Consider the following 25,143-nt stretch of genomic DNA (forward strand, 5'->3'; position numbering starts at 1 on the left):
GTAAAATTAAATGTGTAAAGAAATGTATAAAGAAAAGAATACAGAAATAAATCAGTTTGGAGAAATAAATAAGGGGTGAAATTTAAAGTGAGAATTGTGCAGGAATAAATAAATAAATGCAAAAATAAACAAAAAAATGCAAAAATAAATAAAAAGTAAATATAAATAAATAAAAGGGAAAATTAAACAGAAGAATAAATAAGTAAGGGAATTAATACAAAGATAGATAAATATGGAAACACACTATGTGTAGCTTGGACCAGCCCTGTTTAGTTATATCCAATCACCGTTCCTTCATAATACACTGTGGCTTTGACTTTAGGTTTTAGGTGTATTTTTTTTTTTTTTTTGTTTCCATTCTGACGTAAGTCCCTCTGACGCTCAGGACATTCCTTAAATGTAAATGTATTATTGAGCTGGAGGCCATATTGTATGTAAGATGTGTGAGGGAGTTCTGTCTGGCACCAGGGTGCAAAGTGTAATCTTGGATGTGATTTATTACCTGACTGGATGGACCAGTGGCTTAGGATAGGGGGCCAAACTCAACCTGCCGGCCGATGACGGGTCCACAGTAGTGGAGCCCTTTCATATTGTTGTGCGCTTGTTGGTTTAGCATTGGCACACACAGCTTTTGCTCTTAGCTCATTTTTAAAGGGTTGGCTTGAAATTGTCTGAATGTGTCTGAATGTGTTGTTAGAGTTTTTTCTACTGAGCATTAGTTATGTTGATAGAAATTTAAACATTGCAGATGTTAAAACACATTTCTCACAATTAAAACATTACTATAAAGCTTAAATGCATATGTAAACTAAAAGGCACTCAATGAGTGCGAACTTCCTCTAGTTTTAGACAATCCTCCATCTTTGATTGCCTAGTGAGTGACATCATTCCTATCATTTGTATTTTAACTGAAACTGATTTTGTGACTTTACAAACACAACTTTGGGATTTGGTCTCTAATCTTCATTTGTTTTCTTTAGTCTTGGCTACAAAATGGTAGAAAATTAATATCTGCATCACAACCAAAATAAAATCACAGACACTCAAGTTTTGTTTGTGAAGTTTTCATGGAATCTGTTGATATATGTTTTTAAGATACTGTGCAACAGACATACAGTACACCATGTATAGCTCTGTAGTCAACATAGATTTTAATAGTTGGATTTTTTTTTTTTTACTTCTAATTGTACCTCTATTGATCCTTGCAGTACAAAACATAATACATTCATTGTTTGGAAACTTATACCTAAAAAAGAAAAAAATATTCTTCACTTGTACTATATCAGGTCAATTGCAAAATGACCACTTTATGTTAATATAAATCATATAAAAGTGTTTGAGAGTGCTTCATAATCTTCGAGTCTAATCTAATTCATGTTAACTTTCAATTTTTGGATGCCAACTCTTTATTTGGAATGACTAAGAGGAAAGGGAGACATCTAGTGGTTTGAGGTTGTACTGAGTGTATTTCCTCGTGATGAACATCAATTTCCTTTCTTCTCTTAAAATAATTATCTTAATAACTAGACATATTGGCTTATACGTAATCCTATAATACTCCCAGCAGGACTACTAAATAATTTAACCTAACCATCAAAACAAATTGGACACAAGACACAAAAAGTATTTATTAACAAGTACACAAGTGAATTTTATTAATGCAAGCAAATTTGATCATACAGGTCAAATAAGCCACTTCAAGCTGTTGGCACATGAATGTACAAAACATATTCAATTTAAAGCCTGCTACTAAGCATTCGTAGTGAAAGTACAAAAGACTATACGAGGAGAAAGCTGAAAGCATTTTTTTCAGATCATTACAGAGTAAGCAATGTTGGTACAAGTATTAGTTTTAAGACATGGTTGAGAGCTCATCACAAACTAAATAGACACAACTCAAAGACTACAGTCTCTAATATCAGTAGCATAACGCGGTAAGCGTGGGAGGTTTATTACTGCACATATAAACAAAGGGTTGATCCAGCAAGACAGTCAAAAAGTGTAAAAATAAAGAAGTGAAATAAAGTAACTTTTGAGTCAATAAGACTATATTAATGCATGTCCATGCCACGAAAAACATCTAAATTCACAGTCTTTACTAACAGTACAGTTATCCAACTTTGAGTTGAACACCAATGCACTTACATCTAGAGAGAGAGAGCACAGAGATGGTCAAATAAGTGCATGAAACTAGCTTTTAGGAATACCGACAAAAATAAATTTTCGCCAGGCAATGAACTGACAGGCCACGTTTGCAGTGGTATGGCATCAGGATGTGTAAGCAATACAGTTACTGTCAATGAACAAAATTACTGTGACACACACTTTTTCTCACATCTGACAATTCACCAAGGAGTGCCATTACACCAACAACTTTCAGGGTTTCTTTTCGGTTGAGACGGATAGATGTGGACTGACCCACAGTGACCTCTTCTTATTCTCACATGAATTGTCCTTAAATATCAGTGCTTAACATATAGGTATGCTTTGATATATCAGTATATACAGTGCAGAGTTCTGCAAAAAACAGGAGTTTAGTATTTATAAAGTTCCACTTTTAAGAAATTAAAAAAAGGGGTTATGAAAGTATGTTTGCATGTGCTTTTTGTGGCTCATGATTCAAAGACCATGGAATCATTCACAGTCCTAAAATACATTTGATTGGCAAGATTATCATAAAATAACCCACAATTTGTCCTTTAATTGACTCATCTTTGATATCCTATCAAAGTCGTTGTTTCCTGTTTAACAGGCTTGGCACGTCTAGCAAATATTTGTTTGACTCTAATGATTTGGTATTTATTATTGTCTCATCTTGCTATTGTATATGTTCAAATAGAAAAACAGATTGAATAACTTTCACGTGAAAGCGGTTTGAATCCCTGGGAATACTGGTATGACAAAGGCTTACGATGCTTTATGGTTGCGTTGTGAGATTTTAAGATATTTTTAAAAACTAACCACCCGTTCACATACAGTACATAGTTTTTGAACATGAAATCTCCAGACACACGACACGAGAAATGTGCTTGAAAACCCTTTTTAAGCCCCTGTTGACCCCCCCAATCAGCAAAAATAAATTATGCATGAGAGCGAAAATGACACGTAGCATCAAATAAAAAATAAGAAAAATAAAACAACTATACGCAAATTATTCAAAGTAAAAAAAAAAAAAAAAATTGAAATACTACTGCTACCTCTGATTCTACAAACTACACTAGGACTACTATCAGCACTAAACGACTTGTATCAAGAATAATATAACTGCCATAATGATAATCATAACACCATCCATGAGAGAGGTAAAGGGGCTTTTTTTTCATCTGAAATGCTGTTTGTGACTGAGGAGGTTTGTGTGACGTTGCCCCCCCAGATCACATTGTCATATGACGCACCAGTGACATCAGCGGTGGCGAGGGCCCTAGGCGCCATCCGCCCCCCCTCGGGAGGGGATGGTAGAGAGAGACAGAGAGAAAGACAGAAGAGAGAGAGAGGGAGAGAGGCCGGAGTGGCAGGGCCAGGCCTCACGCTGGTCTTTATGTGTAGGCGTTGAGACGCTCCTTGGAGCGAGTGGAGTGGATGTCATGAAGCTCCTGCTCCTCCTTCGACTTGATGTCCTCGTACTTCTGCATCCGGCAGGCGTCCTTCACGTAGGCCCAGTTGGCAGACAGCACCATCAAGTAGTGGATCTGTGAGATGTGGAAAATCATAAAGTGTGACACTAATACAAAATCAGTGTAAGAAAATCATATAAGATCTGCCTTTTTCGATTTGTGTTCAGATTTGCTCTAATTTAATTGTGAAATCATGTTACATATTCCATAACATCTTTATTTGAATAGAATTTATACATTATTATTCATTTCTAAGTTTTATTATCTTTTGCGGAGGCAAATTAAAAACTTATACTACTTTATATGTCAATTTAAAATGCAATGAATACTTGTAAAGTAGAGCTGCATGATTAACTGATTAGTCTTCAACTAACAAATCTTTGCTGGGTCTAGCTTCTAAAATGAGGATTTTCTATGTTTTATATCTTTGTAGATATATATATCTTTAAAGATGGTAGGTTCTGTCAGTAAACGATTAATCCCTGATATACACAGTCAACTGATAAATCCTTAATGAAAATTATTGTCAGTTGCAGCCCTAATCACGTCCTTAAGGGACATTTCAGTCATAATGAGCTGCAACGATTAATAAACTAATCGATTTGTTGCCAACTATTGAATTAATCGCCAACTATTTTGAAAAAAAAGGTCAAAATTCTCTGATTCCAGCTTCTTAAATGTGAATATTTTCTGGTTTCTTTACTCCTCTATAACAGTAAACTGAATATCTTTCAGTTGTGGACAAAACAAGACATTTGAGGACGTCATCTTGGGCTTTGAGAAACACTGATCGACATTTTTCTGACATTTTATAGACCAAACAACTAATCAAATAATGAAAAAATAATGGACAGATTAATCAATAAAAATAATCGTTAGTTGCAGCCCAGTTGTAAAGCTTGTTTGGATATACTGGCCCTTTTAAATTGAGGAGGACGTTTCCAATGATCCAGCAGGTGGCAGCGTAATGCTAAATGTTGTCTTGGACTTGTGTTACCATGGCAGCTAAGAATATAATGAATGTATTGTGCTTTAATGACTGAGGTTGTAACACAGCTTCTCTTTTCACAAGGAATGACAGTTTCATAGCTGCATTGCTCTTTGTTTCTGATATGCAGAAAGACCAATTAGGCGACTGAGATTCATACACTGAATTTTGAAGAATACTTTAGTACTGATTTTTGGTTTTGAAGCCATTTTGAGGGCAGCTCGTTATCGGGATATCATCAGCGTATCTGTTGTGATGAATTTTTCTCGGCCATCAGCTTTGAAAAAAAATTAGTATAGTACGGAAAAGAGTCCTGCCACATTTTGCAGCATCATCCCTGAATAGCAAACACTTTCTGTTTCTCAGAAAATGGCTCCTCACAAATTACTGAGTGATGTTTGCAACAATCTCAGAGCCTTTCTTCTCCCTGTTTCCATGACAACGGCATGACATGCCTGGCGCCTCCAAAAGGAAGGAAGGAGGGAGGGAGACAAACCCTGTCTTTTTCACTGCGCCAAAATGCCTTCTCTCCAAACTACAGCTATTCTCTCACACAAACACAACACAGGCCACAACAAAACCCCAACTGTTTTGTTTCCCAGCTACTGGATTTCCCCACTATTCCCTTTATTTTCAAAAGCAGTGAACACCACTGCAGAAATTGCATGCTAACACCAAAGAAGATGACGTAGAGTTTAGTTTAAAAAAAAAACTCTAACCAGCATAGGTGTGCCATCTGCATTTAAAAATTCATGCCACAGAAATGTGTTCTTCTGTTTTGTCGTTTTGTATTTTCTTGTTGATTTTTAAAGATTTTTAGTTTTGACTTATTGTTTTGATTTTTTCATCCCTTGACAGAGAGGTGCAAGCTTTATTGATGTCTCACCATGGCAATGACAGCAGCACCTGCTCCAGCGAGGGCGCAGATGAACAGGTGGAATGTCATGTCCAGCTGTAACAAAAACAAATCACAGCACATATTATTCTTCAAGCATTAGTGGACGTCTCTGCCAATGCAAATTATTCTTGAAAATGCAAATGTACACATTCACGTTCATTCAGTTTTACATCCACAAACCCATGTTATTACGAACTTTATCATTCATTATTTGTGAAATTTTTGATTAGATGTAAGGCTGAAAAAAAGGCCAAAATCTTTTATCCAGATATAGATAATTTCAAAACTCGATAACGATATATATCACAATATAACATGTTTTCCGGTAATTCAATAAATATATAGTCTATATGAAATAACCAAATGGTAAAGTGAAATTATAGAAAAAGAAAATGAATAAATACTTCCAGCTATACACTGACTATGTCTACATGTATGCACACAAATACAGAGTAATTAGATAAAGACAATATTTTGATTTAACTGCATTTTAGCAGTTTTTCTGAGAAATTGGAGTTTGTATGTGATTGCTATTATCAATTTAGATGACGTAATTATGTATCGCAATATCTCGATATATGATTTCATCACGATACGATTCCATTGAAAGACAATAAATCATCATTTTGAATTATCTCCCAGACCTAGTTAGATGTAGAATGTTGTGCTTTAAGGTGCCTTTTGATTTTTTGCATGTAAGCAATATTCCCAGTCAGCAGATGTTGTTAGTTTTTGCAGTCGATGTAGATTATGTTTACATGGTTCTACTCAGATTGTTCACTTTATTCACAGGAGTAATGCATGCATTACTGTATGTAACCACAGCATGTTCCATCACACTGTAAGCTGACAAGGAAACAAGATAATTCACAGCTCTCTCTGGTGCTTTTATACTATCTGCCTCTGAGCAGCTCCACCAGAGCAGCTAAGTGACTTGTTTAAGGGCACGTAGGCAGTGGTTCTGGGGTTGTAATAGTGTGTGTTTGGTGTGCAATTGTAGTGAGATCTTCTGAATGACTGTTCCAACTCTCCAGCTGTTGTTGGCATTCAAACTGCTCATAATCATTTTTTAATATGTAAAGTTCTCCTAAGATTGAAAACATATCCTAAGCATAAATTTATCGGTAAAATTCTGAATTTACGTAATCTACAGTAATTAGTATAGTGTTTGATACATGGATATTGCTTTTCGTCTTACCTCATTGGATTCACACATCTTGTAGAACTTCTCTGATCCAGCACACACTGTTTTCGCCTCATTGATTGGCACAATACCTGAAATAAATAATGTATAGAGTGACAAAAGGTTCATGTACAACTATTATAACACAGACTTAATGTACACAGTGTCACACAAAGACAAAGCACAGGCCTCTAATATGATGGTGGCAGCTGAAATGGTTGTTGACACAGAGGCTGTATTAGTGGCCGCCGGTGGCTAATGGACTGAAAGATGTGGCACTAATTAAAAGTAATGAGCCAGCCATATAAGCTACTGATACGAAGGACCTTTATCCCAGCTCAACATAACGCTATTCTGGATCATTAAAATTTTCATGGCAGTAATTTGCAGTAACAGTTAACCCAATATATTGTAAATATAAAAAGAGGGAACAAATTGGTTCACTTGCAGTATTTAATCTCAGAAGTGGCTTGTTTAACTTACTTAAAGGAACACTGTGTAACATTTAGACTCAGATCTATTGGCAGAAATGGAATATAATATTAATATGTGTGTTTTATTTGGTGTATAATCACCTGAAAATACGAATTGTTGTTGTCTTTGTTACCTTAAAATGAGCCGTTTATATCTACATATGAAGCGGGTCCTCTTCACGGAGCTGGCCGCCGTGTTTCTACAGTAACCCAGAAGGATCAAACCAAACATTGGCTCTAGAGAGGGCCATTCGCATTCTCATGTTTTTACGTCGGCCACCGTAGTTCTCCTACACACGCTTGGCAAAGTTTCAGTTGGTTGCAATCTGCAACCTCACCACTAGATGTCGCCAAATCCAACACACTAGACCTTTTAATGTCCTTATATGCAAAATAATGTTATAAAACAAATTAAGTGTGAAATGTATCCTATATTATTAGATTCCTGTGCAGTAGGAACTAAACTTCTGTTATATGCCAAAATATAATTTTACTCACCATCAGTTATCCATAATCTTAATAGTTGCATTATCCATCCAGAATTTGAAGAAGAGGTTTTTACAGGAACAAACTAAGGGGCTGTACATGTTGAATAAACTTTATAGTCTGCTAGATGAGTTGGGAAAGAACAACCTTTCTGAGAAGCTAAAAACAATTTAGACGGTACAACATAGATGAGAGAGCTGTTGTTCAGCAGTGCGGGGCCAGAATATCCATCCTTACCATACTGGCGCGGGTCCAGGCAGAGTGTGGCCCCCTCCAGCACGGTAGCATTTTGGCAAATATTCCAGATGTTGAAATAAATAAAGACTGGGAGGGAGGTGAAAGCAGTCACTCCGAGCCAAGCCAGCATGAAGATGTATGTCAGCATGATGAACTGCAATGGCAACAGAGGAACATAGATCACATTTAGGTACTGCGTCGATTAACAGATTGCAAGATTGAACTTTTTCTGAATTATTTCAAATTAGACTGATGTTTTCTGTATCCTATACACTACTTCTACTACTAACACTAACACTATTACAGAATGGGATCCAGTGCATTATGGAAGGACACACGGGTCTTTTTGGTCTTAGTGGACTAGGATTTCTTTTGTCGTTTTGTTGTTTTATAATGCTGTTTTCATTCATCAAGAAACTTCTGAGCACATCTCTGATAAACACCAGAGTTAAAGTGGTGCTTTTGAGTGATTCTTTGTGGAGAAACTCAGTTTTACAGATCCGTCCATTAAATCAACTAAACGATAAGTCGACAAAATCGTGTCTAGTGTTAGTCGACTATTGAGGGATACAAATCGTGTGGTGTGAACCTGTGGCCCTTTAGATTACAAGGTGTTCCCAAGCCACCACTTGCTAATTTCTGCCGGTCTTATTTTGGTTTGGACATTTCCATGGGCACAAGATTAGTACACAAACTTAATGACCCCAATGACCACAAATACCACAGCATAGCTCATTTCCTTCGCCTCCCTGCGGGGCTTCAGATTTGCTAAGCAATTATGTCCCAGAGATAATCTTGTTAGGATTGCCGCAGGCTCTCTGATATGCTCCATATGAGAGTGCTCCTAATTTTTTATTGTTATGGCAGTATAATAAAATTACTTTTGATAAATGTTTTCAGTAGAATTTCAGAGCAGTTCAGCTGGGACACAGTTTGTGCACTAGGAATTTCTTCAGAAATCATTTAGTGCACAGAAGCATTACAATACGTTTTGCTGCCTGATTTGTCATGCTTACTCAATTCCTACATATTCTACATATAAAGTTGAATTGTAATTAGCTAAAGTAATAATCCATAATATTTGATTAACATTTGACGTAACCCAATAACAATGCCTATTCTGGATTTATAAAATCTGTCACATTTTGTTCTACTTTCTGTTAAACTCCTAACTAACGTGATTTGTTTAAAACAAATAACTAAAGTAGTGTAAGCCACCATGCCTTAAAGACTTGCGGAAGCCTTCACCTACTCAACCTTCGAGGGTAACTCCCGGGGAAATGACCTGACATTTAGACTGCTTGATAACAAAGTGATTCCTCAAAAGGTGCAGCAGCAATGGAAGCTCATAGACAGTAGTAGATATTATTATAATAGCAATAAACTGTGGATATAACGCACCCAAAATCTAATCTAAATTTGACTGTTAACATGCACTAAGATGTTAGTCGTACCCAAGCGCTGACACAGCGTCCGCAGGTGGTGATCTTGAAGTCTCCATACAGATCTTTAATGGCTCCACTGGTGAAGAAGCCCTCCACCATCAGTAGGATGCCGTAGACGAAGAAAGCCGAGGCGATGCCATAGATCACGTACTTGATAATGTCAATCCTGGAGAATGAATAGAGAGCCACTGAAAACACCCATGAAAACGCTATGTTACAGTTTGTTTCTAGTTAGTAATATAACAAGTCTTAATGTGAAAATGCCACAGGGCGGGGAGATTTAATTGTGGGTCAAGTGATGTTAGAGCATTTTCTAGAGCTGCAATTATTAGTCGACTAATCAATTAGTTGATCGCCAACTATTTTGATAATCGATTAATTGTCAAAGTAATTTTTCATGCAAAAATGGCAGAAAATGCTGTTTTCAGCCTTTTAGATATGGAGATTTCCTGCTTGTCTCTATTTTATATCATATTAAACTGAGTATCTTTGGGTTTTGGGCTGACAAAACAAGACATTTGAATACATCACCTTGGGCTCTGAGAAACTGGGATGGACATTTTTCACTATTTTCGGACATTTTATAAATCAAATGTTTAATCTAGAAAATAATCTGCAGATTAATCGATAATGAAGTTAATCGTCATTTGCAGACCTAGTTTTTCCCCGTAGTGGGTGTGCAAATTGCCAGTTCTTCAGGGTCAATAATGTTTCCTTCAACAACTAAGTGACCCTTAAATCCGATGCGACCGTTTCCTACTCACATGGTGAAGACGTCCAGTGCATCCACAGGGCTCCGCACCACCTCGAAGTAGTTCTGGAGGATGGTGACGGTGCCAGACAGGGCCTCATGTCCGCAGCCGCAGAACAGAGCCACGCCCGCGTACAGCAAGATGGTGGCTATGAGAGATGGGTACGGGATCCCGCCCAGGCATTTGATGCAGCATTCAAGGCATCCTAAAGACACACAAAGAGATACAGAAAACTATTAGCCAACAAAGACAGAAAAGGACAGTTCAACTTCTCAAAGTACATCCAGGTAAGGTTTGCTGAGACTCAAAGTAAGACAAGATTCTTATCATTTTAAATAATTCAACAAATGGGCGAGTACACTGTAATCCCATTTAGTTTTTGAGAATCTTAAACACATAAACCACAGTGGGGGACGAGGCAGCTCTGCATGCATGAACAAAATACAACACCTTGACAGTTGGACTGCAGCATTCAAATCCACAAAATGGAGTAGGATATTTAATGGCCTCTTGTACTCTATCCATGAGGTGATCTGGCCTCACATATCCCCCGTATTCTTGGTTTGTGCAACATATTCGTTGTGTCAGTTGTCCAGCCCTACAGAGGATGCTGACATTTTCTTCAGCACTAAAACCTCAGCCTGAGCTTTACATAGTGATCCTGACCTTTAACCCCATTCTTCTTTGCCCGGCTTCCTGTCGCCGGGGGCCCTTAAGGTGACTAATCGCCGCTCGGGCTCCAACTTCAATCTCCTGTTGCACAGATTGCTCACAGAGAAGCTGAGTCTGTAAATACTCGTGCATGCGAGTGTGTCTGTATGAATTACTTAGATTTATGAGTCTCCCAGTCGTGTGTTAGTGTTTGTGTGTTTTGTGGTTCCTGAGTCCGCCATTTCTCAGAGTAACAACAAGAGAAGTGGAGTTTATTTCCTGTGGAAGCACAGAACAAAACCAGACTTTATAGGGGTATTGCAGTGCATTGCAGTATAGTATAACCACAAAGCCCAGCCCATTTTGAATCAATTTGTAACTCTTCATTTAAAGCCGTATCACAATGGAGAGCTGCTTCCTAAATATGCATAACCGTCTGAAGTCCAAATCAATACACGCATGTGAAATGCACAAATGTAATTCCGTGTTCATAGAAACGGAAAATTTCCTCTTGATCAGTTGCATCACTATCATGGCTCGTGATTTAATTCATCTGCATTCGCACGGCTGTCCTCGTTTCACAAAAGAGACTCCGTGACAGCACAGTCGGTTTTCATCGTCAACTGTAGAGATGATGAAATATCTCAGGATCGTGCATCAAGGATGTTTTTAGCACCATCTCTTTTATGGTTATCTCGCTGTCTTCACCTGAGTTACAAAGCAGGTTTTGGATCAGAGTCGGAAGCAGAGAGTTGATGAGGAGGAGGAGGAAGAGGAGGAGGAGGGATATTTGCTCAGACTCCTGAGTGGAATACCAAGTAGCTGGTCTGCCTGCTGGGCTGTGCCGAGCGCTCAGACACACTTGGTGCAGCCCCGACCCTCGCCCAGGCTTGCCTCGATTTTCTGCATCCTCACTGATGTAATCCAGTGCTAGACCGTAGAATGTCTATTCTGCCTCACCACTTTATTTTTAACCTCTTTTGTCCTGGAAAAGTTTGCTGAGAATGTATACACTATTTCCCAATAACCCCTGCAGCTTTTTACACTTAAAAATCCACGAGGGTCAGCTACAGTTTTGGGAAATATAAATAGCTCCATGAGTTAGGTTATCAATGCCCCTTGGATATGCTTCTGTTGCCTGTTTTTTAGTCTCTATTTGTGGGTGCTTTCGGGTCTCAGTTGTGCAAAGTTGGAAATATGCCCAAGTGGATGGTTTAAACAGCAGGTACACATCTGGATAGACAGGTTTTTCTGTAGGTTTTCATCTAAAAGGAACAGGGGAGAGTTGCTGTGACAGCAACTACTTGCTGTTTACAACATTCCTGTATCATCACTGCCTTGGTATTTTTTCCATCACACCTTTCCCAGCCCTGGGGAATGGGACATTACCTGGCAAGGGAGATGAAATTCAGGAGACACCTCACCTTTGGTGCCTTTTTAGACTATCAGGTACTGACAGTGCCATCTGACATTCACTCCCGGGTGCTTTCACACCAATTCACACCTGAATTCACGTGACTCTGTCTACCTGCAGTAGGTTTACATGGCTGGTTACTCCTTATCTGCCAGTAAAACTGGTGCCGCCTCTTGGATGAGTGGTGAAACAACTTCAATTCTACAATTTAAGCCTAATGGGGTAGGGTAGTTTTGATATAAATCCCTCTATTAAGATAAACAATTCACTGCATTTATATTTTGTCATTAGTTTTTGTCGCCCTCAGCTTGCCTTGTCGTCACAGTTGTTTCATAGAATACTTTTGGACGGCTCCCATAAAAGCAGTGTGAATTGCTTTTGATAAAAAGGTAGATTTATCTATATTGTTTGCATGTAATCATTCAAGGTTAGGAGTGTCTCTTGTCTTTATTCAAAGTGCAGTATCTATCTTAGATGCATTGCATTCTGGGCTGTTGAAACTACTGTTTGGTTCATATTTTAGATTGAAAAATATACTGTTGTCATTATCATTACGCCTGCACCAAAAATACATCAGATTCACTACATGTGACCACCTACGCATGGAAATAAGCAGTAAGCTAATTTAAAATGTTTAACTACTTCAGCACCACGGACAGCACCGTGAATTTATCAATGCACGAGCAGCTTCTCTATCATTGTCTAGAGGGGCCGTGATCAGCTTCAGCGGCCACGTCACAGCCGGAACGTGGCGCAGCTGCGCCCGGAGGAGGCTACTGATATTTCAGAGCCATGGTGGGAGCCATAGATTGTAAACTTGCACAGACCTCAGTCAGATAAAGGATCAATGTGTCAGGCAGACTAGACTTAACATATTCAACCATACAACCTGTCTGCCCCTGCACTCTCTCTGCTACTAGGAGATGATGGGCATCCAATCCCTCCTCAAATCCCCCACTGGACATAAGAAATTAAACATGTTCCGTTAAACGAAGGAAGCCAGAAATGCACGTTGTACAATACCAATAGCCATTTTTTCAATATCTCTAAGACTTAAAGTGATTCTGTCACTACCCCTTTCCTCACACTCATTATCTCGAGTTACCTTTTCCTTTCAGGAAGCAGGCAGGGACAGGATTTATTGATGTGATGGTGTTGTCTGACGAGATGAGAGAGAGCAGTCACATTTACCCTCCACACTCTGGGTCAGTGTGCCTGTCTAAGTGACTGTAAAAGATCAAGCTGTCCGGTCAGTATACTGAGCAAAACAGACGAGTGACTATTTAGATGATTAAATACTGTAGATTGGCATTGCTATTATTGCCTCAATGTCATATGTGAACAAAATTGTTTTGATTTTATGAAGCACCCTGATGGAGCACATGAAAACTTATATAAATACAATATTGATTGTCATTTGTCCAATTAGGTTTTTGTATTTAATCTCAAGTTGGGCTTTTTCTTTGCTGAAGTAAGATAAATATTCAAGCTCAACGTCCTACAGATATCACCTGGAGTAGGAGCAGTTGCTACAACCTTGCATAGTGAGCAAATTCTTTTTCATTTTAAGAGAAAATTCATGTTGCTTTTCTTTAACCCACCTTTGAGACATGCTGGTTAAATATGGTGCTGTGGGTGTTTGGAGCCTGTGCTCTACATGAAGGGAGATGAGCAGTAATATAAATGATTTATGTCGTGGCCTCAATCAAGGTTTATTACCTCTGCATTATTTACATTTCTGCAGACAGATTAAACCAGCTGCATGGGCTGGCATCTTGCCTGTTCTTCATTTTAAATATATTTTAACTCCCCCCCCCCATAACCGCGGCAATCAAACCAATAGTCATTGTGTCATTACTGCTTATTACCGACACAGACCTGGTCGGCTGTTTTTTTGCATTATGATAGTTTGCCAGCTACAACAAAATAAGTCGTCTTGTCACTTGACTGAATGGAAGTGTTGTTTCCATGGAAACAGTTGAGGAGGAAGTTACAGGGTAAGATGGGAGCGTCGGTGAGTGGATGTAACAAGAGTGATGTTTTATTGATTGTCTACTTTTAACTTTGTGGGGGGAAACTAATCGGATCCAGTGCAGAGAGGTGTATTAGGAAAGGGCAAAATTAAATGACGGGTTCAAATGAATACATCGTGGTCATAGTGGAGTCTAGAGTGAAGCATTCAGTTTCATTTTCTCTTTTTAGTCTTTCATTCTAGCTCCTTTCCCAAACATTTTGAGGATAACATGAAGACTATGATTGGCCAATGCAATGATTGATTTGTGTGCTGTTGATACAGCTGATACACGTCCTCACTGCATTACACACAACCTCCTCTCATACCAGCACATCCTCTCATTTCCTCTCCGTAACTCGTCATCGATCTTAATCCGACTGCAGACCGAGCCTGTGAAAAATGGCAAGTAGTGGTGCGATGGCGACTCGGAGAGCTACTGGATGCTTGATCCATAATTTAGAAGCGGCGCTGTGCAGCCGAGCACAAGCCTCTCACATTCATTATTCATGCTTTCTGCTTAGCCCGACATTACCTGCGATGGAAATAAAAGATCCTCCGCTTGATGAGGAGTCGCGAGTATTTGAATTGATCTTGCTCACAGGTGTAGTGCTGCTTGTCTTTTTGAAGTACAGACAGCGAGTCAAGTTGGGAATTTGGCCTAATTGACTTTGTCTAGGTTTATTTAAATGGACAAGTAGGGGGAAACGATGAAGAATCGTGTGTGTGCTACTTGGTATTGGTGAAGCAGGAGACAATATGGAGCTATTTTAGCGTTTTGGATATTATAAGTTATTACTTTCATGGCAGAATAGGCCAATTACTTACTAAATTGCTTTATTTTTGTGTTCATTATTACAGACTGGAGGCTATCCCTGAAGCATTGAAGGTTCATGTTTTTAAAAATAGATGCTTTTTTTGTGTCTCTAACTGGGACGAGACAACTAAGGATATTCTTCTCTCTGATTGTTAATCAAATAAATAACACTTGCCAAAATTGAAAATCTGGCAACACGAGGATTAGTCTCATGAATTTTGAACAAAGAGAGAGGATTTCAGGAGACGGTGGGGTTTTAGATATTTTATCCTCCAAACAAAAACGCCTCTGTTTAAAAAACAAAAAGAAAAAAAAAAGTGAAGCCTGCATGACCCCAAACACTGAGGTCCAATCAACAGAAGGCATCTCCCTAATACAAAGAGAAAGGATGACCCCCTCCCAAGGCCCCTCCCACCTCCTACTTCTCCTCCATCTGTCAGTGTCACATCCTCCGACAGGCAAAAGGGACACAAACAAACAGACACACACTGAGACTCTCTCACTGACCCAGTCAACACACGAGGGATGAGGTTATCTTTAAATAATGCTTCGAGCTGAATGACGTCCTTCAAAAGAGAACACGACTCTCACCTCCAAGAGACAGTCGGGGTTAATTAACGAAGCATATGCTGCCCTTTTCAACCTACTAATGAGTTAGATATTATGGGTTCATATTGATTTGATAGATTTCACCTGTTTTTTTACCAGCTCAAAGCAGGTCTGGTTTAGTGATGGAAGCAGTCAATATACTTATTGTAGCTTATTGGAGTTTGTTTTTTCCCTTACTGGATCTGTTTACAGGATCTTGTCAGAGGATAGATGCAACATAAGCATATATAAAGTTTAAAGGGCCACTAAAGATCTCCCAGATTTACCTTAAATAATTCCAATATTACATTTTATTTCACTCGCTGACGCTTCTATCAAGCTGAAAGCATAATTTCTCTTCACGCAACCTTAATCCTGATTCATTCTGTCTTTTCTTCTGAGTTGCTTTTGAGACCTGTGCCGACCAAGTATGTCTATGAAGATACGCCTTTATTTTGAAATTCCCACACTAATTAAATGTATTCTTTTTATTAAGAATATTAGATTATGTTTTTCATTTAAATGTCTGGATGAGCTCAGTAACAACATTGTCAAATCATATTTTAGTTGCTTCTGTGATGATGTGCTGATTGTGTTAAATGGGTATATGATATCATCTCACATCAGTCGCAGGCCCCTGAACTGAATCGAGATTGTGGCGGACTTTGTGATATCAGCAGATATTGTATTGTTGTCAAAAGAATCAATGTAATATGATACGTGATGAAACTGATGATTTACACCCCTAGTAAATAACCCTCTAAACTTAAAACTTTTTGGCCTGTCAGTATTTTGTTGAAGCCTGATCGACCCTTTAATCATGTATTTGTGAAAACAGTCAAGATGAGAGAGACGGTCTGTCTAAGGAGAAGCATTGCACTTACTTAAGTGATCTTTACTACTTTAGCTTTGTTTAGCCCTATGGCATCAGCGATACACTGAATATTACTAATACTGTCACTTTTGTCATCCCTTCATCCCACTGGAGGGTGGGATTAAGGCCTGATTAAATGCAATAGACATATCTGATACTTTCTTACTTGGTCTACCCAGATATTGTGTGTGTGTGTGCGTGTGTTTTTTATATGTCTGTCTTATCCTTTTGCTAATGTGACATAAATATTCCTAGACAAAAATATAATAAAAGTGCTGGCTCCACAGTCAGCAGAATAAAGTAATATTGAGTTGATTCCAAATAATTGCGTTTTTTAATAGATGATATTGGCCTATAATGATTTATGTCTTTGTTTGTGTATCCCTAATTAAAATGGATCTTTTCTTTTTTGAAGATAATAGGCTTTACTTTTTATGCAGTTATAGTCAGAGAGAAAATTAATAAGATGCTGCGTTAGAGGAGGAAATGAACAAATTGAAAATAAAGGGGGGGGGGGGGGTGACAGAAAAGAAAATGGTAATCTAATGTTAAGACGGGTACAATGTTGACTCCACGTACACTGCAAGATATCTAATCAGACTCCATTTTAGCGCATTCAACTAGCAGTTATTAGTTCCTTGTTACCAGAGGAGTTTTGTATGGGGGTGGGGTGGCAGTGAGCCTGGTCCTAGAGAGAGAGAGAGACAGACAGAGAGAGAGAGAGAGACGGAGAGAGAGAGATCTCAGTGGGGGGATGGTGTGTCAGTCTGAGAGTAATGGGTGAATACATGTCTCGTTGCTTTCCTATATTTAATGCGCAGCCCCCCTTCCCCTGAAGCGAGTAAGGTTTTTTTTTCAGCTCCCGCACGCCCCCATCTCCTCTGCGCATGTTTAATCAACCAGTATGGTTGCCATGTCAACGGCAGCGCAAAATCTGAGAATAGACCGGGTACTTCAGAGCCATGACCCACTTACTGTATGTCAACAAATTCAGTGGGACAATAGTGACTGAGACACATTACACAGATAACCCCTCTGGGCAAAAAGGACGTTACAGGCCAGGTCCAAAAGCCCAGCCACTGATTTCCTCTCTTTCTTTTTCCACTAAGAGATGAAAGAGTCTGAACATGACTACGTGACTTGCTGAGCCGGGGGACGGGTCTTTTGTCTGTGCCGGGTTCACTCCAGGAACTGAGGAGCAAACGTCACTCAGGAGGAGAGACGAGGGGTTGTTCTTTTACTTTCAATTTGTACATTTTAAAGCGTGCAGCTGGGTGGAAATCGGCTTAAATGTCTTGATCGCCAACATTATTAGGAGCAAGCACCAAGGGGTGTAGGGATTTAACTCACAGCTCCTAAACAATGGAGCATAGTAATAGTCTGTCTTCAGCATATGATTGAATGTGACACCAATCTGTAGAGTTGTCCTCAATTTTTGTTTATTGTTTCCAAATGCACTCTACTTTGAATTACCTAAATATATAAATACTTAACCTACTTTAACTAGATTTTGAACGTTGTTGTATCTTTGAAATGAGCTTAAACAATGAAAAAACCTTTTATTGGCTTAAGGGGAGACACTGCAGGCAAAAAACGTGTTTGTCATTCACTGCTCTATATTGAGATTTTGGGGCAATTTTGCTTCTATAAGGTGTCTTCTTTCAGACTAGTGGAAAGAACACATCCAAAATACACATTTAGGTGTTTATTTTACTACTTTGTCTATTTGCATCTGTAGATTTCTCCTAAGTTCACTGAAAGTTAGCATTAGATAATGCCTCATTTGCATATTTAAACATAAAATGTCGGAAAACTTGTAATGCATATCTTTCTCATGAGCCAGAAATCTCCACTTCAGTAGCACTTACTTACACCAAACTCTCCAGTTTCATTCCTATCTACTGTATGTTCCGAAGCTTTTTACAGAGGGGTTTGTTCATATATCATTCATGGCCTGATTTATATACATTTTATTCCTGTAAACATGACGAAAATAGATTTATTTTTTTTTTTTTATGGCTGACAGTATTTTCTGATTTATGGAGTGATAAGAGATATCTAAAATCTCTTCTGTATAAACCTTTGACTCTAATATGTCAACACAATGAAACAAGAATTTTGAACCCGGCGTTATCCGATGTTCAGCTATCTGTTCTGGAAATGTCTGAAAATTAGCAAGATAAAACCTCATTTGTGTATTTAAACATACATTTTCAAGAAAACTTGTAATACAAAAAAATAATTGTCTTAATGTAAGTAATCAACTGGGGAAGTTCCATGACGATATTAAAATAGGACAATACAAAATCACTATCACGTTGAATGGCTGCACTATCATATTATGATTTTAAGATATCATCATTGCAAGGACCCAGTAAGGCTGTTTGGGAATGGTGTCAAATTAAACACCTGTTATTCTTTATCTAAAAATCTATACTAGGGAGTTATTCCTGTGAGTACAATAAGAAAACCCTCAAAAGTCCTCCACTAATAGCTCCAACGCATTTCAAAAGAACAATTGGTGGAACTCCCTTGACTTCTTCTGGTCAGGTTAGGATTCAGAACAATGAGTGAGAGAGGGAGGGAGAGACAGGGGAGGAGAGGGGTTATGTACTGTAGCATGGCCAGAACTCACTGAGCACTGATACAGCACGGAGCTGTGAGTTGAAGCTGTTATGTCAGAGTGGTATAGCCTCAGCAAAAAGCATTCAGGCCATCATGAGACACAAACTCTCAATTGAAGTCTTTGCCAATTTAATTCTTCAGCGTTAGAAGCTCTTTGAATCAAGATGACCAACACAACTAAATGACAAAAAAAAAACTAGTTGGATATGCTAGAACTTAGAAAATGAAGGAATTTATTCATGAATGTTGTACAAATTAATAATATCTTCATAAATATTCAATTATATACCTTTATAAATGCACAAATGGAGAATCAATTGTGGTTCTGTATACTGACAAACCATACAGGGTTTGACATTAACCATGGCCCGCGGCCACAAAAAGTTATTCTGTGGCCACCAATATCCCCTGTAAGTGGCCCACTGTGGTCACCAAGTTCTATCAAGTCTCTCTTGAGAAGAGGATTGTATTGTTTTCTATTGGAGTGTCCTGACTGTGAGCCACGCGACTCAACTTTTGTCAGAAAACCCTGTTTCTATTTATTCCTGTCATGTCTTGCTATATCCTAATCATTTGAATAGTGTTTTTTAATGCAAAAAATACTATATTTGTTGTAGTGTGTCCGCTAAGAGACTGTGAGAGAACAAAGAACTTGAGTTTTCAATCTAAATTTTATTTTAGGTATTTTACATAGTTTACATTTGGGCCACCAATAATGTACTTTGGCCACCAAATTTAAGGGGCTTGGTGGCCCGTGGGACCAGTGCTTAAAAATATTAGCGTCTATCCCTGCCATCAGTCTGACCACAGCACCTATTTTGAAAGCAGCCTCTTGTGAATCCACCGTGCCTTAACCTCAATGCAAATGTGACATTTATTATGGGAGCTTTTGATTCAAAGTGCATGAAACTCAGTGAACCATTAAAAGAATACAGCAAAACGTCTGCATTGTGTCTGCTGTGTTCGTGCCATGTTTTGTTTTTGACAAATTCTGCTGAGTTTTATGTCGACAGACAAAAATATCAATGAGCATCTCGTCATGTTACAACATCTTGCCAAGTTAGCGTCCTGATCAAACTGATCAAACAGAAGGACAGGCGGTGCCTTGCGGAGTAGATTCTTGGCTCAAGAAATGCGAACAGGTGTGCCTTTCTCAGTTTTTCCGTTCAGCGACGATTAACACCACCAGTGTGAACCGTCTCCAGAATGCTGTTTGGTTTTATTCTTTAAAAGTAATGACCCATTTTATGCTCATTTGCAGAACTTCTCTGCAGAACTCCCAATAATTTCAGCTCTGTGTTCACATTAGTGAAAGCTGCGTTTTTTCAACAGTAGGGCGTTGGTTTGCTTCCCGTAGCTGATTGGGCCCCTGTGGTACATAGAGTGCACTGCTACATTTGGCTAGCAGCTGAAGTGAGCGGTGCCCACCTGGTGCATCTGACTCATAATCTGAGATTTGCAACCTCAGAAGAGGAAGACAGAAGGGCATTAGCGTGCTGTGAGTGCACTCGTTGACACCTACACCTTTTCTCTGGTGGAAGTACCTATTTGCAGTTTATTTGGGTGACGTGTATTACATTTTCACCAACAAAATTATATAAAATTGTCTTTTAAACGGTGGTATAAATTTCTAATAGATCGTAAATATAGTACACCGTTGTTGGCAATAAAGGCCCCTATAAATGTCATCACAGAGCGGCCCTCTCATAGGTAAAAAAAAATGTTGCGTGACATTCATAAGCTTTTAAAATTGTCATGGCTGAACTGAAATATTGTTATAGTGCTCGTGTTTTAGAGAACTTTTGCTGTGAGCAATGTTCGCTTGAATGCCTTGAGTGTTTCTGCCCAAACCTCTGACTTGATCTTTGATGGACTGTAGCTTGCTTTGGGCCAGCATCACAGCAACAGAGGACAGCTTTCACATTTCTTCCTGCTTATCCATGACAATATATTATTTGTTTAATTTTTTTCTTTACTTACTTATTAGCATGTTTATTGTCATGTGTGATTGTACAGCTATAGGCTTTAACCTCTCCTGAAAATGAGCGATGACTCACACAAACGATTACACATATTTACAGAAAGATAGGCATGAAATCAGAGTGACATGGAACGGAACCTGACAGGGTGGCTTTATTGTTCATCATGCTTCGTCAGAGCAGTCATTTCAATCATGTTGTCTTCAGTAACGAGGAAAGGAGCTGACAGTTTTCATGTCCCACGTGGGTAGGTGACCAGTCAGCCCTGCTGCCGTGTTCTAACATACCTATCTTCCAATGTGTCATGCTTTATCAACCATAAATCTCCTGAAACATTGTGTCATGATCGTATTGTAGCCTGGTAATAAATGGGGACCTTTCTTTCTTTAAATCGACTCATTTTTCACCCGCAGGGAAAACGTACACAACCTTCCAAACCCAGTTAAATCTTGTGAGATTGATTTTGGAAATTGATTTCACAAAACTACTCGTCCCAAAGTTTTTTTGTGTGTTTGTAGTCTTGTATAAGTGTAGTTAAATAATAATATTATTTAGGTAACTGCCAGATTCACTCTAACTTTTAAAGGGTAGTTAGAAATAGAGTGGTGCAGGAATGAGTCCTAAAACCCGGAAATGAGTTAGCATTTTAGCACTTCCGGTTCCCTCGTCTGGAAGTCAATGGGTTTTTAGTTAGATGCCTGAAATAAGGTATGTTGCTGAAGAGACTTTAAAGTTTTGTTCTATGATGTACATCAGTGAATATCCAACTCTTGAATTTTGAAGCTTTTAAGTGTCTTAAAAAAGGCGGTCACTTAAAAAATCATAAAAGTGTTGTTAATTCATGAAGATTATCTTGCTGAACAAAACGTATAAGTATCATAAATGTTTGATTGCCACAGAACTTATCTTCTGCAATAATCCAAAATCCAATGGAAGAATCCAATTGACTTTTTGTCGAGGGAAACAAGGCGATGCTAACTTCCTGGATGGCCTACAAAAATACGTCATCCCTTCACCACTCTATGGACTATGCATCTCACTGTGTCATCTAATGGAGCTTTTAGCTGGCCTTGAGCAAACTTTGAATCGGTTCAACCTTCCCCGGCCAGATGGTTCTTTTAGCATATAATTATCAAAGAATAAAGTACTGCAGTAGAAAAAGTTGGAAGCAAATCATTTAAGTAAGTTACTAAAAGAAACAAATCAAAGATGTCCTTATGTTTGTGGTGAAGTGTGGGCAGTGATTCATGAAGGCAGCTCACCCTGGTGGCTGCATATATTTGTCAGGCGGTGGACCAGATTGATTTCAGCTTCTGAGGTAACAGGTTGGTTATTTACTTTTTATTGTTTACGGTCATTTACGGAGTCTTTTTGAATGGTGAGAATGTTTACAGTATTACATAACAAACGTCAGCCATAAACACCATGTATGATGACATTTCTTTTTTTTTTTTCTGTATGCATCTTAAACTTGATCCTGAACCTCTTTTCCCTGCTTGAGTTTTAATCTCCAATCGCCATCCTTTCTAACATCAAAGTTTGTCATGTGACAGAAAAACAATTACGTCATCTGCAAAAAAAAATTAAAAAATTAAAAAATGGACTCTTTTGCATCCCTGAAATGGCTAGCGTCGACCAACTCTGACTGCACTTAAATACAAAATATATCTATAGCCGTTCGTTTTGCATGTTTTACAATCTTTTAAGATATTCAAAAGAAAAGGTTTGCCAGTCAGTGAGCCACATTTGGGCTAACATAGCTCGCAGTATATGAGTGCGCACTAACTCTTTACAAACCTGAGCTTGGCCCAAATGAATGGACATGGCATACAGAAAATGCATGCACAGCTTGCATGGCTGCATCTTTCAGTTGGGTGAGCATTTGTGTTAGTGGCCAGGGCTGACAGATTTTGCTTTCTGAACAGGAATGCTTGAGTACACACCTAGTAATGGCGACCAAGAAGTATTGGATCCAAATCTGTGATGTGAGGTTGGCGGTGCATATGCCAAACGTTACAAATTGTCATGGAAACAGCGCCCTCATCAATGATCTTGCAGCAATTTTGTCAATCCCTTTAATCAACATAGCTACTGGGTGTGCATAACTAACATAATCAAGCATTATTCACTCTCTCCATTGTAGACGATAGTGCGACCTACATTCTCCCAAACCTCTCACTCCCTCTTTCTTGCACTCTCTCGAATCTCTCTTCCCCTCGCTGTGTCTTCTTCTTCTCAATTTCTGTCATCCTGACTCTGCCTCTGTTCCTTCTTTCTCTCTCTCTTCCTCCCACACTCTCAGACACAGTGAACTATTCCTGTGTTACTGAAATGTCATCAGCAGGAGTGGGTGAAGAGAGAATAGATAATGACTACAATTGGCCACTGCCATGGCAACTGTTTCAGCTCATGTGTGTTGCCTGTGAGAGGATGTTGCAGGGAGGAGAGGTGGGAGGGGAGGAGAAACACAAACATGTGAAGCCATGCCTGTATACATGAAGTAAATCTGAGACATGGGAGGGCAGAGACAAAGGTGTGTCCTACAATACATGACAACAGCATCATGTCCGTTTCTGCTCATGTGTCTTTTCGGTAGTAGCTTTTGGAAGGAACCTCTTTATTCAAAATGTTGCTGTCCACTAGTAAACAAACTCTCAATCTCTTGCTTTTGTGGCTCCCGACCATACACTGAATCATTCATGCAGAGAAAAAGGTGGTGGGGGAGTGTGAAGTATAAATAGCAGTTCCACTTTGCACAAAGCAAACACTGCCCCTTCTTAAATGCACGAAAGAAAACCCCTGCTCCTGCATCAAATTCACACCGAATGTCGCAAAACACCGCTGCGAGATACAACGTCTGGGTATTCGGTACACAAAGGACAGAAACCTGAAAGCTGACGGATTACTGAGTGTAGAAGCTTGGGTTGGTTTCTTCACTCTTCATGTTTCCCTCTCAGCCATCACGACAAGCATGAAAGCCTCATCAGGCAAACAAAGACAGTCCACCCCTCGCTGAAGCGGTTCACACCCCTCTGACTGCCCAAACAGCACATATAGACGTGCACTCTTCAGTGGAGTGCTGACACTCAATGGACAAAGGAATTACCACAAACAGCTGCTCCCCTATTCATAACAGGGAAAGGCTAACATTTGTGCAATTGTCTCTGCAGAGGCAGCACTGGCACGCTGACAAAACACCCATGTCAGATTTACTTAAGGAAATCTCCCCCAAACATGCAAAGAAATACTTTTCTTACCTTTCTGGGTCTGCCCCTCATCCATGTCCTCTTCCATTGTGCCGATTCTGTTTTTTAGAGCAACAAGAGATATGCAAAAGAAAATGCCTGTTTGTGCAGATTCAAAACCTTATTTATTTTTTATAGGGTAGTCCACAAAGCACTTCCGCTTTCCTTTCTCTCACTTTTTCACTTTCTCTAGATGTCCCTACTGAACGCCGAGATTGCCTGTCAGTTGTGGTTTCTGTCAAGCGTCCGGGGCGATGTGAGAGAGATCACTGAGCCTTTGTGGTGCTGTCCATTGCGAGCTGCCGTGGCAAGTGCTGAAAACCCTCTTTGGTCCCTGGTGGAGAAGGAGGAGGAGGAGGGGAGTAGGGGGGGCTGGATGGAGCAGAGGGTGGTCTCTATGGTAGGCAGGAAAAGCGCATGTGTGACAATGAGGGGTGTGCAGCTGAAGAGGCAGGTGTGTGAGAAATGTAAAATTAAAACACTGAACGCACCATTGGTATAGAAACTGACTGGTGAATCTAGACGTTCTAACTGAGTCATGTTTAGACGGGGGTGTTCATGAGTGTTGGTCAGCATTGATTGCGCGGCCCACCCCAAACACCCCGGTTCTCAGACAGAATGGTTAAGCCCGTCGCCCCCCGCGGCAGTGACTCTACTGCATTAACTCAACCTCTCCTTAAATAAAGGGAGGGGGGACATCTGATTTCGAAATGGGATTCTCCTAATCTTATTAGTCATACAGATTCAATTATATGATCACCAAGGAGGTGTCACTGGGCTCCTACCATATAAATAATGCATGCTTTATGTGTAGACAGACGCTGCATAGGAAAGTTGTTGACCAATTTTGGTGATTTTAAGAT

At 39.2% G+C, this 25,143-nt stretch overlaps 1 protein-coding gene across 1 annotated transcript; it reads right to left on the reverse strand.

Annotated features, from left to right (window-relative positions):
- Positions 1-1,624: 1,624 nt before the first annotated feature.
- On the reverse strand, positions 1,625-24,725 carry gpm6aa (glycoprotein M6Aa). Its single transcript, XM_037780743.1, has 7 exons — positions 24,293-24,725; positions 10,089-10,281; positions 9,334-9,490; positions 7,880-8,033; positions 6,699-6,775; positions 5,489-5,554; positions 1,625-3,689 (listed from the first exon to the last, which is right to left on the reverse strand). The coding sequence occupies exons 1-7, from the start codon at positions 24,327-24,329 to the stop codon at positions 3,537-3,539; spliced, it is 837 nt and encodes a 278-aa protein (XP_037636671.1). The 5' UTR covers positions 24,330-24,725; the 3' UTR covers positions 1,625-3,536.
- Between the last annotated feature and the right edge of the window lie 418 nt (positions 24,726-25,143).

Source organism: Sebastes umbrosus, chromosome 9 (assembly GCF_015220745.1).
Source record: "Sebastes umbrosus isolate fSebUmb1 chromosome 9, fSebUmb1.pri, whole genome shotgun sequence".
Taxonomy (NCBI): domain Eukaryota; kingdom Metazoa; phylum Chordata; class Actinopteri; order Perciformes; family Sebastidae; genus Sebastes; species Sebastes umbrosus.

Excerpts from the sequence above, each read along its gene's own strand:
- gpm6aa (XM_037780743.1), bottom strand. The coding sequence starts at position 24,329 with ATGGAAGAGGACATGGATGAGGGGCAGACCCAGAAAG. Across the intron at positions 10,282-24,292 it reads TGAGGGGCAGACCCAGAAAG|GATGCCTTGAATGCTGCATC; the intron begins GTAAGAAAAGTA and ends GTGTGTCTTTAG. Across the intron at positions 8,034-9,333 it reads GACGCTGTGTCAGCGCTTGG|TTCATCATGCTGACATACAT; the intron begins GTACGACTAACA and ends TTGCCATTGCAG.